The following is a 15,098-nucleotide window of genomic DNA, read 5'->3' as shown; positions in this document are numbered from 1 at the left end:
CGACTATAAATGATGAATGAAAATAAGGGAGGATTGGGATTTTGTATGAACCGTGAGGAAAATAATAGCCCACTGACTGCTTAAATCCACCCGGTCCGCATCAATAGAGTGTCCTAGTATCATACCAGATTGATGGTTTACGACATTGGTTGCACATTTGGTTAAACAAAGGCGAGTGATCCACCTCCGCTCATCAGAATGTCAACCGAGGCGATATTCGGTGCCTTTCAGATACTCCGTTACACTGGCCACCACAGATACATTTCAGGACCATGGTCAGCACCACTCGCATGGCTAGAAGTGGCCATCGCTCGCGCCTCTCGTTGAAAAAGAGCCACTTCAAGAGCCCTGCTCTCTTTCCCTCTGCTGCGCTCGCCCCCTCCTCACCTCCTCCTCGCGCTTATCCTCGCGGTGACTGGCGAATGGAGACACAGCGCGCACACGTAAGCAGCGGCAGCAGTGAGCTAGAGCAACGCTGGGAGATTGCAGTGTCCGCGTCCGCATCTTCAAGGCAGGAGACGTGATTGAGCATTTGCCGGGACAGAGCAGATTGTGGGGTCGGATCGAGCTCAGGATAACATTAGATCAGTGGTTAAGAGTTAGAGGGTTTTAGGGCAGGTTTTTATATTTTCTCATATTTATTCTCCGCTCGGTAATTGCCTATTGTTACTATTCCAACGTTTCAGTGCCTCGCAAGGTTACCGCAGTTGTAGGACAAAATGTTGGACCCGTCATCCAGCGAGGAAGAATCCGAGGGGATAGTAGAAGAGGAAAGCAAAGAGGTGATGGCACCTCAGACCGGATCCCGAATCTCACCGAGCAGGACAAGCGAAAGCTCGGGTGGTCTCCAGCCAGGTAGCCGTGGCAGCAGTGCTCGGCCGTCCAGCCCAAGTCCATCGGCAGTTAGCGAGCATGAGAAAGAGGAGGTGGAGAAATTGCAGAGGGAGGAAGAGGAACGAAAGAAGAAGCTGCAACTCTATGTCTTTGTGATGCGATGCGTTGCCTATCCCTTCAACGCCAAACAGCCGACCGACATGGCGAGGCGACAGCAGAAGGTAGGGAAAGGGGATGGGGTAGTTCACCAGTCTCAGGACAGTAATTTCAGCCTAACCTTGAAATGTTGACGGCCGACGTAAAACCTGCATGAACCCCAATCGTAACCCAAGCAATGGGCACCAATCATTTACAGGGTCCAACTCTGTCCCCACGAGCGATTTCTTTATGTAGAAATGACCTACGCGTAGTGCGGGGGGCATGAGGCCCCATTGATGTCTGAAGATGTGGAGACTAGTGGGACTGTGGGGCGAGTATTTAAATTAGCTTCACGGATTTTGTCAGAGGGGAACCAAACTGATTGAGATCTGTAATCACGTCGAGAATTCAGCAGGCGACCCGTTGACGAATACTACGAGATTGATAGACGTGGACCAAAATAAAGCCGTGTCATTGCTATAGTAGGCTACATCTCAATAGTCATGTGATGAGCCAATACAGTGTCCGCGTTCTTGCCGTAGCGGGATGTGTTTGTGTTTGCGCCATCTCTCTTGCCTCAATGAGTCCCTTTCCCAAGGTGACTCTTGCTAGGGGCACACTGTACGTATGGGATGTTTTTATAACCGTGAGGTACATCCTCATGACATTGCTGATACATGGATCCATTTAAAGCTTTTTTCACACTCATATTTATAACATGAATTGATTGGATTATAGGTGTTTTTCTTTCTTAATATTTCTCCCCTCACAAATTGCTTGTTTCAGGATATCCCCTGAGTGGATAACTAAGTATTAGCCTATAGCTGCAGCCACATTTGCTTTATTCTTCAAATATATAGTGCTACTGGCCCACTTTCATTTTTCTTTTTAAATCAAGGTAAACAGAAATGTACACAGTATTGTAAAATTACTGAAAAGGTCACTGAGTGGAATGGTTCACTGTTCTTTGTGTTCAAATGATTTTAAACTGACAAATAGTCAGGCACACTTTGATAGTCCTTGTATATACACATTATTCTGACATTTCTCAGCTTTTTGTGCTTTGACCTTTTTGGCAAAGTGAAAATGTTTAATAGATGTTTTCACAGCTGCCGAACCATGACAGCATATTTGCAGTCCAAAGGAAATCAGGTGGTGCTATAGGCTTCTAGATACATGTTTTATTTATAACTATCCTATCTTATTTTCATCTACTGAGCACTAAAAGGAAGTGTGCCCTGTCCACTCTATAGTTGCACACACACACACACAGGATAGGTCTTATTTCAAATCTGCAAGAAAACATTTACCTGTTCACTGAGCAAAAACGCATTAAATGAAAAATGTGAATGTTGAAAGTAATGTAGTTTGCTGTGGATCAAGATCATAATGGGAATTCAGTGACTTGCATGATCTGTGTTAGAAAGGTGTCTCAACCAAAGCATGCAATAAGGGCATTATGATTAGTTACAGAGGAAAACTCAAGTTTGTCATTATGCAAAGATACTATGACAACAAGCACGTTTATGCCATTTAAGATGCCAAGCCATCCGATATTTATATGGAATGCATGAGCACATGTAGCCATTTGTTCAAGAACTCTTTAGTGTTTCAGTCATGAGGAGAGCAAATCACTTCTTGACCTACCAAACATGTAAAAGTAGAATTCAATATTAATGGCCATTCAGCTTTGGGATTTGGTCCTCCTTTTTTCATTGAGGGTTGTTTGACACCCGTAACCATATAGCCATTGTAGTACTCGGGGTTCCATTGGTTGGTTTGTCACCCGTAACCATAGCCATTGGAGTACTCAGAATTCCATTGGTTTGAGCGCCAGTAATGTTCTATACTGGAGTTATATTTTTGTCATGACTTGTAATCCATGACCTGAAGTGCTCCACTTTTACCAATATTAATTACTCCCTTACAAATATGAGATATGCCTCATTTATCTTTCTTAGAGGACTTCCTTCTTGGAGTAGCAGTGTTTCTGTGCCAAAGCCATCTTTCACAACAATCTAATGCTCAGGCGTGCTTGAACCACAAAACCTAATTGCAACAGCGTGAATCATGATCACAGTACCACATCCTTACAAAATGACATGAGCAAGTGTTGTTGGTTAATCCGTTGTGTACATGCTGGCTTCTCTTGAGCAGATGCATGGGTCTTTGTTGTGCAGACGTGATCAGAGGCCCCTATGGTTTCAAGTGCTATAATCAATAAGGCTATGTGCCCCTGCACTCCTGGAGAGTCAATACTGTGTCATTGCAAGGAGTCTTGTCTGAGCCGCCAAGTGTAAGCTAGGGGGTGTGGGATTGTGCTGCTCATTTCTTGCATGGTGTCAGTCATACTGAGATGTCTCGTTGCCGTAACTTGTGATTTCACAATGTCCGTGTCATTGTGAGATTTGTTTATTCATTGCTGTCCCTCTTTGTCGTGTGTCAGAGTCATCTTCACAATCAGCGTTTAATGCAGGTTGGATCAACGGCGAACGTGTTTTGAATGTGTTCATTTCAGTTCTTATCCATTTTTTGGGGTTACAAGGACAATTTCTTTTGTATGCGGAGACAATCATCAACATATCGACATAATTGTATAATTACACATGACAAAAAAAGAAAAATCCAGTTTTCTACAAAGGCAGACATGTCGGTTAGCTTTGCCTGCATTGCCTTTGACTCTTCTTTGGCTAGCAGGGACACCCTATCATGAGCCACACAAGACCATTATTTACCTCCCCCTACTCACAGCTCTGTAGATTCCTATGCAGCAGCTGTAGGGAGTACTATGCCCCCACATAGTGAAACAGCCGAATGGCAATACTCACAGATGGACACTTTCTATTTCTTCATCATTGTTTCATACCCTGATGACCAGCACTCTGTTCTTTCTGTGCTGGTGCAGGTTAATGTAGTGTAATGCAATGTTATAATTTATTAAGAGCAGATGATGCTAGCGCAAACCTCTCCATTCCACTATGCCCATTATGTTAATGGCAAGAGTCTAGAGTGAAGCAGTCCAGAGATAGCAGGGCTGGTACCTGAGGCATAGTGCAACCTGTACACACACTCTATGTTTATGGTTGTGTTTATGCACCTCTTTCATGTTCAACACCATTTGTCAGATCTCTCACTCTTTTTTAAGAGCTCGGAGCTATTTGGGAGTTCACAAACAAGAAATGCTGTATATTTATTACAAAGGGAATTAGATTATTTCATTGTAATCAATCACAACATTATATAAAATAAAATGTATGCTATATGCTATATCCAAATGCAATATATGTGTCTGAAGTAAGTAAACTTGCAGATCTATAGTGAAGCCAGAGCCAAATTTCGGCCTCATTTTGGAGCCTTCTTTAAGTCATCTGTAGTCATAGCTCTTTTCATTTTTCCGATTTTCATAGCTTGATGGCTTTAGAAAAGTGCTTTGAGACTGTTTAGTTTTACAATCCATGGCGTCATGAGCCCAGGTAGGCCTTCATGCTCGGCGGGTTGTGGCAGTAACACAGCAGCACATTGGCGGTTGTGCCTGACGCATTTGCACTGCAGTGGGTCTATGTTGTGCTGTTTTCTGTTGTTCAGGAGGCTGATGGTTGTCTGCATGCAGGGTAATGACTGGGATATCGCCAGCGGACAGGCCTTTTTTGTCCATTGTTTAGGTCAGGCTGTTACTCCTTGACGTGCTGAGCGGTGACCCTGTGAAAGACAAACACAATGGAGCAATTACAGACTGTCACTTTCCATCGGGCCCTTTGAAAAATCATTTACCTCCAGTGGGCGCAATGAATGTGCTATTCTCTGTGGTCCACGAGATATGCTTTAGTGGTGCCAGCCTGGGAGCTTTCTTGTCTTCTTCACCATTTTATTCCTCTCTAACGGAGATTGCATGTTCGGACAGGCACACATGTCTGGACAGGGGTTTGCATGAATATGTTTATTTAACACTTTCATGTGCTTGTGGGGTCTGTGTTACCACCATTTCAGTGTTATAATGTATTGTGTTTTTACCTACAAGTTTTATTGCCCACAACTAGATTTCAAGAACAGATATGATCATGATCAAGTGGTTAGTCACGTTGCACCTTAACATTATTTCTTTGACCAAAGTGGGTTTTCCAGTACATCCACAATCCAAAGCTCTTCCCCTAAAGCCTAGAGCACAGGCAAGCGAGCAAATGCGCCTGTCTGAATTTTTAATGGAGAAAAAGTTGCTTAAACTGGATTTGACTGACTATGCCCATGTGAGTTGCTAACCCAATCAGTTGGTCTGTTGCTTAGTGCTGCCTACAATGGGCTGTGATGAGATTACCTCCTAAACCACCTGCACCCCTCTGCCACATCCCCAACGACTCCTAAACCACCTGCACCCCTCTGCCACATCCCCAACGACTCCTAAACCACCTGCCTGACTGCCACATCCCCAACGACTCCTAAACCACCTGCCTGACTGCCGGGCTGCTTGAGCGGGGACCTAGGGTCTGATCTGCCCCTTCCTCCCCAAAAATGAGATGGTAATCACCACGCCATTGTGCTTTACAGGGTTGGAGCTCTCTGACGATGTGGCAAAAGTCATACATTTCTTCAAGACAAACTATTATGGGGAAGAAAAATCTTGTTTTGCTCCACTGAACATTATGAATCTCTCTCTCTCTCTCTCTCTCTCTCTCGCTCACATCTCTCTTTATTTCTCTCTCTCTCTCTCTCCCTCCCTCTCTCTCTCTCTCTGTGTGAGGTCAATAAAGACAGAAAATAACAGAAGAGAGAACATAGACAGGAATGACAGCAAGAGGGAACACTTGAATAGCAAAGCTCTCTTTTTGATCCGTGGGCTTTTAATTATAGCATCAGATTTCTGTTTATGTTGAATGTATTGTCTTTAATAATTATTTGTATATATTTTAAGCCCACAGAACAGAAGAGGCTCAATGTTCCTATAGTACTTTGTTAAGTCATACACAGGGGATTGGCTTCAACACATCAACTTGACACATTATGTTGTACTAATCATGGTGTTGATATGATAATTGTGGACCAGTGAGACCACAATCCAAACTCAATCTATTCCATGATGGTTAATCAAACACTTAAGAAGACAGATAATGTGAGCAGACTCATCATTGCTGTAACCATTAATACCTCCAATCACATTTACTGATTAACATTTGAGACCGCATCCACAGCTTTGCAATTCACCTAAAACACAGTTGTCTGGTCATTTTAATGTTTAATCTAACCTTAGATGCAAATATGAGCTGTTTGTCAGATTCACGAGACAGTGTTCATTTAAATACAGAAAAAAGCCTCCCCCTGTTGTTAAGAGGTGCAGTTAATTATAAGGGATATCTAAAACGATCATTGCTAAAGTACATATAGTATGTTTCCCTCTTGCCTGATTGTCGTGTAATTCCAGTAATTTAAGTCATTCTGTGTTTTTAGTAGATTTGTTACTGTATATCTGTTTCCTCAAAGCAGCCTTTATGATGATCCAGGGATAAAACACATTTCGCTGCAGTCTTAATGAGTGGCAAAATGAACATAGACAACATATTACTAGCTGGTTTATGTGAGTTTATAAGTTGTTAATGAACTATCTTTAAATGGCTTTAAACTTTAGCATTTGATATTTAAAAATGTGTGGGACTGAGAACAAAAATGGAACACTAAACAGGATTTTTACAGAACAGACATAAAACCAGGTTTTATTGCCTTACTGGTAGATGGCTTGCAAAAGGATGCTCTGAACATTGGACTTCAACAGTAATGGAGTTTGTTAAATACGACAAGCAGTACTGGTAAACGTGGGCGGCATTTTAGTATGTAGGCATGCTCAGTGTATTGCCTTGACAAACAAATCTGTGGTTTAATTAGAAACTTCATAGATCTGCAGTATTAGATCTGATTAGGAAGACAACACTTTGAATGTGTGACTGTACAGTATGTCCAGCCTGAGTCCAGCTAATGAGCTGTGGTACATTTCAGAGGCCTTTTAGTGTGCAGTTCAGGATTAATTAGAGACACTTTTGTCTGTATTATGAGTCTTCACAGGAATGCTTCCCTTTTGGAAAAAAAGACGACAGATCAATTAGCAGGAAGAATTATAGTTCTGTCCACAGAGTAGATCCACCTACATCTGCCCTTGTGACTATGTACACACTAGGAGACATGAGAACAATACACCAGAGAGAGAGAGAGAGAGAGAGAGAGAGAGAGAGAGGGTTAAGTGTGAGAGACAGAGAGATTTAATAGGAGTGTTAGTCAAACATAGTCTGAGCAAATTCTAATGAACAAAGACAAAATGAATAAAGAAATACCATGAAGCAAGTTTTGTCCACCCAATATTCACATTTGAAATAACCCGGTACAAGAAACACAGAATAATGAAACAAATACACACACAAAAGCCTTGGAAAGCGAAACCCCAAAGAACATGGGGGTGGTCTTGATGTCATCTTGAATGAATAGAATACAAAGCGACCGGGAGAAAAATATTTTGAAAATAGAAGACATTCCTTCTTTCATTGTTATGTCCCATTATGGTAGAAATACTAGCGTGTCTGTAAGGAGAGAGATGCTGGGAGGTGTCAGCTAAATGCACAATCACCTGCCACGACTTAAGGAAACATCTGAGACTTCCCCAGCATCGCTTCATTTGATCATTCTGACACATTTCTATTTTATTATTATCACCATTTTACCTTTCAGTGTGTCAGCGGACTGCAGTGTCACAAAAATGATCAGCTTTGGCAACACTCACTCTCTCAGTCTCTGGGCTCTGTGAAGCACCTAGAGACAATTTCAATTGTTATTGGCGATATATATATGAATACAAATGAATTGGAAGGGTGTTTTGAATGGAGAGAAAGAGAGAGACTGTAACAAAATAAGACTGTGAAAGTGTTGGAAGGAGAACGATTGCTAGGTTTTATGATGGAAGGATAACCAGATGTCTCTACTGTCCAGCTGAGGCTAAATCAATATCCTTTCTACACATACACACACACACACACACACACACACACACACACACACACACACACACACACACACACACACACACACACACACACACACACACACATACACACACACACACGCACGCAAGCACACACACACACACACACAAACTGTCACACCATCTTCCCACTTCCCTTTCTCTCTCAGCCCTTCCATAGAGTACAGACCCCCACATGTCCCTTTCAATGCCATTTCACCATTCTCTTTTCCTCTCTCCACCATTGTCTATTCGTCTCTCCATCATTGTCTATTCCTCTCTTCTGTCAGCCTTCATCTGGACCTAGAGTTTCCTGCACTCTCTCCTTCCCCCTCCCCTGTGTGACCTTTGCCATTCCTCAAGGTGGGAGGAAGCAGTGAACCTCAACGCCTCCCGCTCCAATCAATGCTCCAGAGCCATCAGATTTCAGAGCAGTCAGGTGATCATTCGGGCTCTGTGGCGGCATTTCTCATTTCAGCTGCTCTCCTACAGCGTCAGAGCGCAGAGCGCTGCAGTACACCGCCATGGCGGACGGTTCCTTCTGAGCTCTTAGAGAGGGTGTGTTCTTGTATTAAATATTACATGTGCGCCCAGGCTTAGGCACTCGCTGGTGGGAAGCCACCTCAGGCACGCTGCTCTGTCACATGGAAGAGAGTTTTATTTTTAGGATTAGAGGAGCTGAAGACGAGTGCTCACCCACAGACGTGCTGGCTTTCCTCAAATGGGAGGTGCCACTCACTGTTAGCACACAGTAGTACACACACACACACACACACACACACACACACACACACACACACACACACACTCCCACTTGTGTGTGTGTGTGTGTGTGGCATGAACATCTACTCAAGTGTGTATATACACTGCATTCGTGCCAGCATATGTGCATTATCATATACTACAGCACACTAGACACCGGATTACAGGTAGGAAAACACAGCTACATTGGCGCATTAGGTAAATACATATTCACACACACAGCCGTGTTTTTAGACGTTACATGTCAGACCCACCATGGGGACGCATGCCCTGGCAATTCATGACTTAGTGTGTGTGTGTGTGTGTGTGTGTGTGTGTGTGTGTGTGTGTGTGTGTGTGTGTGTGTGTGTGTGTGTGTGTGTGTGTGTGTGTGTGTGTGTGTGTGTGTGTGTGTGTGTGTGTGTCTTGTCTGCACTGGTGGTGCAGTATAAAGCATTATGAAACAGCAGTGGTGTGTCAACTCCTGGAAGACTGGAATGTGTGAAGGTGGAAAGGATTTTTTCAAATGCAAGTGACAGTGGAAAGGAAAGTGGATTTGGTGCCCTATGTCAGTGCTAACAGCAACAATCTCAGCGTGGGGCTCTTTTTCATTCCCTTCCATCCTTTTCCTGGGTTGACTCGTTCAATCTTTTCTAATCTCTGCTATTTGTTTTCATTTCTCTTGCCCCTGTGTTTCTCATCCTACATTCACCTTGTGTGTGTGTGTGTGTGTGTGTGTGTGTGTGTGTGTGTGTGTGTGAGAGAGAGAGAGAGAGAGAGAGAGAGTGTTTTTTTGTGAAGAGCGCACAGGCAATGTGGGCCCCAGGAGGTACTGGCACCTGTCCTGTGTTTCTGATTAAAGAACTGCAGTACTCTGGTGTAGCGGAGCAACGTCAGCTACATTCAGCCACTCCGCACAAGACGGAGCATGCCAATGGCCAGCCGTGGCCTTGCAAACACCAGCCACTCACCAGCCTCCATCTTACGATTCATTTTTCAAATCCACAGCAGGCATGGGAAAAATCACACAGAATGTTACGTAAGCCGAAATGAGGCATTGTGTAATGCTCGCTTCATGGGCAGCTCTGCTAAGCCTGAGTGCTTTACCATGCTGCCTGTCTGTAGTGTATGGAGGGAATTTTTTTTTATTTTTATTTATTTTGTTTGGTTGGATTTACTCATTTACTAAAACAAAAAAATACAAATGGAAACAAATTTCCCCACATCCTTTGTGTTTCATTTGTCAGGCGAGAGGTATTTCAGCATACAGCCTTCTCTTTCATGTGTGATGGAAATAGCCGCAGTTCTATTTTATTGACCGAAATAATTAGCTTCAATCTATTTTTAGTGCTAGCACTTGGCCAGATGAATACTAAGTGGAAAACAATGGCCAGCACCAACTCTCTGAATGGTCATGAATCTGTTAAGAATATGATTAGGAGTAAATTGCTAGAATAATAATTGCAGTGGATTATACCAGCTGTTACTGACTGGTCTGCTCACTGTCAGAGGAGAGACGACTACAAACACTGCTCACTTGCAGCAGAAAAGCAAGCCTGTGCTGGTGGCCCGGTACCTCGGTGCAGATGGGGAAGGGGGTCCTCTTCATGAGTGGTGGAGTGTCTGAGTGCAGTGGGATGGAAGAAGCAACCAGAACCAGAAGGGGGGGGGGGGGGGGGGGACTGCAAGAGGAGTTTGAACATCATGTTCCTTTCTGTTATGCTGTCTTGACTTTTATCTGGTGACTGTGCATGTGTGTGTCTGTTTCATCCTTCCCCCTCATTTCTCTAGTTCCACTCATGCTTGGTCTTTATGTTAAGTGTATGTGTGTGTGTCACGCCTGCCAGAGTACTCACTGAGTTTCTCTCAAGCTTTTTACTGAGGATTTGTGTGTTCCCTGTGTGAGTGTGTGTGTGTGTGTGTGTGTGTGTGTGTGTGTGTGTGTGTGTGTGAGTGTGTTTGTGTATGTGTGTGTGTGTTCCCTGTGTGAGTGTGTGTGTGTGTGTGTTTGTGTATGTGTGTGTGTGTGTGTGTGTGTGTGTGACTGTGTGTATGTGTGTGTGTGTGTGTATGTTCCCTGTGTGAGTGTGAGGGATTCGCTTGTATGTTTTTGGGAATACATCTGTGTCTGTGTGAGTGTGTGTTTGTGTGTGTGTGTGTGTGTGCACTTGTATGCGTGTGTGTGTTTCGACATGGCTGTGTGCATTTGTATGTGATCTATGTCAGCATGTGTAGATACAGCTGTGTCTGTGGGTACATTCTGTATGCGTTGTGTATCTGTGTGTACATGAGGGTGTGTCTGTTTGTCAGGCAGCATCTCAGCTGCCCTCATATCCCATTGTGTGGCCTCCGCTTTTTGCCATTGTGAAGTGCAGAAGGTCAGCAGTGCTTTTGTCACCTGCTCATCAGCCTCGTGCTGACATGACCAGCGATGAGGTAATGCTCCCCAATGGCCCAGCAGTCATAGGCAGGGTGGATCACCTTACATACAGCAGTCTGTATCAATGGCTTTGCACTCCTTTGTTCTGGACATTGACCCCACAACTGGACATTTTTACATGAATTGACTGCGTTTATTGTACTGGTGGTGATGCCTCATGTTTTTATGGTCAGAGAATGTTTCAAAATGTAGTGAGTATGTTTTTGCATTTCTCATAATTGTTCAGGCCCCTAAGTATATTTAAATATCAAGTATATTTGAACTATTTTCTTCCTTGCTTTGCAGCTTAGTTTTTTTAAGAGGTAAAGTTTGGTAAGTTACAAAATAAAATGGCATATTTCAGGTAAACTGGACAAGGCAGCACACTGATTATATGGTTGAAATCCACCTCCTATTCTCCTCTTTTAATTGGGCTCTAGTTGTCTTTTCTTAGAATTCAGTCTTTGAGCATCTCTATCAACACACTAAAGACTGCCAGTGTGAGGATTTAAGGCCATTAACACAAATGCATTAAGTGTATTAGAACTTGAAAAAGCAGAGCCACCTGTCAATATCAAATCAATGCCTGGCATAGCAGCAACGGAGACTGAGTGAAACCACTCCAAAGGACTATGTAGATATTTTTTTTTGTATCTCTTCCATCTCTGTATCTGTGTATGTGTGTGTGTGTATGTGTGTGTGTGTGTGTGTGTGTGTATCTGTGTATGTGTGTGTGTGTATGTTTGTGTGCATGTGTTTGAGTGTTACGGTGTGCCATTTCCATGTGACCGGTAAAAGGGTCATATACAATGGTGACATTTTCCTGATTATCTTTGTATGGTTATACAGTGTGTGTGTGAGTTAGTCCTTTGTGTATACTTTGTGTGTGTATACTTTATATATATTTTATATGTGTGTGTGTGTGTGTGTGTGTGTGTGTGTGTGTGTGTGTGTGTGTGTGTGTGTGTGTGTACGGTGTTTTCTTCCTTCACATCCAACTGAAAGGCTGAGGTGGCCTCTTTATGACGTGTGTATGTGTGTAGGCGTGACCTTGCCCTCACATGTGACAGGTAAACGGGCTGATGAATGTCCCTGGGGGTCTTTACGGCGTGTCCATGAATCCTCCAGTCCCATGCAATCTCAATAAGAGCCGGCCCGTGCAGGAATCGATCGCCGCGCTGTAGCCAAACAGGCCTGCTGAAGCGCTGATGGAGATTCTGCCCCTTCTCCCCTTTGCACTCCGTCCTTCAGTGGCGTTCGCAGTTCCACGGCTCTCCTGTTAATTACGGGAGGGAGGCAAGCAGCAGAGGAGCGGCCCCCGGTCGCTGGCCAGGGAGAATGGGCTTCCGTGACGTGACGTGACGCAAAACGAAGGCCTCTGGCCTGCTGAATGGGAGGAGTGGTGTGACAGGGCAGATAAGACCGAGTTGGAGCAGAGCGGACACACACACACACACACAATATTAGACATACACTGATATATAACACTATGAGAGGTATGCAATTGTGGATTGGAGAGGTTTACTGAATTAGTTAAAAAATCATTAAGTTACAATTCACACATAAATCTGTGTTAACAACATGGAAATGCTTTAAAAATGATCATGATAAGTGCAAACAGATGAATATCTACACAAAATGAAATGCACCTACCGTAAGTCTAACACACATACAGGTACAGTATGATGTCAACAACAGTAAAACATACAGTATATAACCACAGTTAATTATTGAACCAACAGTGACAAAGAGGCCCCTTTTAAACAGGAATCCTGCTCTATCGCCGTTAAGAAGAACCCCTTATTATGCCAGCTTTGCTTGTTTACACGATTTTTTATACCCAGGAGATATAAAGAAAATCCACCGATGAGTGATCCCCACATTAGTGTGCTTACATTCGGCTCACACGTTGGAGCTGGGAATGACGGACGTTCCGAATTCCGAGTTGTCTCGAATGCACCAGGACATACGCTTAGGAAATAAACTAGCCTACCTGTTACTTTCAAAAACAATAACGAGACTTGTGCAAGCCATGCGCATCTATAGCACTGTTCAGACTCAAGCAAAGTTGGTGTGCATCATGGACTGTACAACGTGTTAATGCTTATCATTTCGAGCGTATTCTCGCTTCGTTTTGGTTTGTTGCTAGGCTGTCCCACCCCCATCCCACCATGCCGGCTCTCCCTTTTACACAGATTTTAATTTGGCTGTGTGACTACCTCTACCTCTGCTGCCAGCTTGAAGTTGGAACAATAATGACCCCCCCCCCCCTCCCCCCCATGCTGAACAGGCTGTGTAAAGACAGATCTGGAGACTCGTCACTCTGACTTGTTCAGGAATAATATCACATTGCCATGGTGATTCCCTATTTTGGAAAGTCTTTATCTGAACAAAGATTCAGAGGTCAGCTTTTGCAGACAGGACAAACACAGTTTGAGTTGAATGCTGTGGCAAAAGATGGTGTCTGTCCCTGTGTATGTGTATTTTTGGCCCACAAATGACTCATGCTATATGTATCTAGCTGAACCAGCTTAATCACGGTTATGTAATCCAATCTTTAGGCATTTCAGAGGAGCGTTTCATTCGCATGCAGAGTGGGGATGTTTTTAACAAAGAGGAAGTGGTGCATGCAGCATGCTGCAGTCTGGGAGCCTGAACAGGCACTGCCTGAGCTCTGGTCAGCTGCCTATCTCAGTGAAGTGGAGAGATGTCTCACAAGTCAAATCGTCATGATTTTTTTGGGCTTTCTTCAAAGTGTGCACACACAGAGAGAGTGAGTGAGTGAGAGAGAAATGATAAAAATTGATTCTCTTTTATCTTTGTCTTTCTTGATGTTCATGTTCCTCTGATTAGCTTGTGCTGAGAGCAGCATTTGCGCTTGTGTTGAGTGTGTGTGTGTGTGTGTGTGTGTGTAAGTGTGTCTGTGGGTGTGTGTGTGTGAGTGTGTGTGTGTGTGTGTCTGTGTCTGTGGGTGTGTGTGTGTGAGTGTGAGTGTGTGTGTGTGTGTGTGTGTGTGTGTGTGTGTGTGTGTGTGAGTGTGTGAGTGTGTGTGTGTGTGTGTGTGTGTGTCTCCACAGTGTGTCTGTGGATCTGTGCTTGGCCTGAGCTCCATACCAGAGGCAGATTTGTTGGCTTTGGAGATCTGTCAGCCTTCCTTTAAGTCGTCTAGCTCTCCACTCTCTCTTTTTTTTCTCTCCTCCTCATGGCCCACACCACCCGCCTCCCTCCCCTCACCACACACACACACACACACACACACACACACACACACTGCCCTTCATACATTTGCAAGCATCGTCATGAACATGTAACATGACAACAATAATAAACACACATAAATATGAAAGATGTGCTCAGCGAAATACAAACACATACACATATGCATACACACTTCGGAGACTACAACAACAATTGACTCACTGGCACCTTTCCAGCTGTTAACAGCTGTCTTTGTGCTCTACCACATGGAGAAGGTCAATGAGACAGGGAGACGGGCTTTGCTTATCACTGTCTCCCAGAGAGGACAGTCCAGGACAATGAAGATTGCTCTGGGATCTTTCATAAAAAAAATCCTCTTCTGACAAGCTGTCCCGGCTCTCAATAGGCAATTCTGAGCATTTATATGCATACAGGGTCAGCATATCAAGTCATTCTCTTATGATGCCATACAGTTTTTAATGCAAAGCTCTGATCCTGCAAGCCCCCTGTGTCTCAGTGGGTCTTTATATATTTATATATTTATATATTGTACTATGAGCTTAGTGTCACTGCAGAATCCCTTGCTCTGCATGTTAGCTGGAGTGCTGGGGTCAGCGAGTCCTGAAGCCTGGCCCTTCAGTGAGGCCATCATAGAGGACAAGACTGACTCAAGGCAGAACACGTTTCTCCATCAGCTCTCCACTCTCATACTCGAACATAAAATCTGCATGTGTATCTACACAGGTGTGCATATGTATGAGTGTTATTACATTA

At 43.8% G+C, this 15,098-nt stretch overlaps 1 protein-coding gene across 3 annotated transcripts in view; it reads left to right on the top strand.

Annotated features, from left to right (window-relative positions):
- The first annotated feature begins 377 nt into the window (after positions 1 to 377).
- Positions 378 to 15,098, top strand: part of cadpsb (Ca2+-dependent activator protein for secretion b) — a 77,749-nt gene continuing 63,028 nt past the window's right edge. For 2 of the 3 annotated variants that reach the window (XM_031568308.2, XM_031568306.2), the window contains exon 1: positions 379 to 1,055. In XM_031568308.2, coding sequence (XP_031424168.1) covers positions 720 to 1,055 — 336 coding nt within the window. In that variant the 5' untranslated portion in view covers positions 379 to 719. Of the gene's footprint in view, positions 1,056 to 15,098 lie in introns of all 3 variants that reach the window. The other variant, XM_031568307.2, reaches the window with a different exon arrangement.

Source organism: Clupea harengus, chromosome 5 (genome assembly GCF_900700415.2).
Source record: "Clupea harengus chromosome 5, Ch_v2.0.2, whole genome shotgun sequence".
Taxonomy (NCBI): Eukaryota; Metazoa; Chordata; class Actinopteri; order Clupeiformes; family Clupeidae; genus Clupea; species Clupea harengus.
This window is presented reverse-complemented; position numbering and strand designations above follow the sequence as displayed.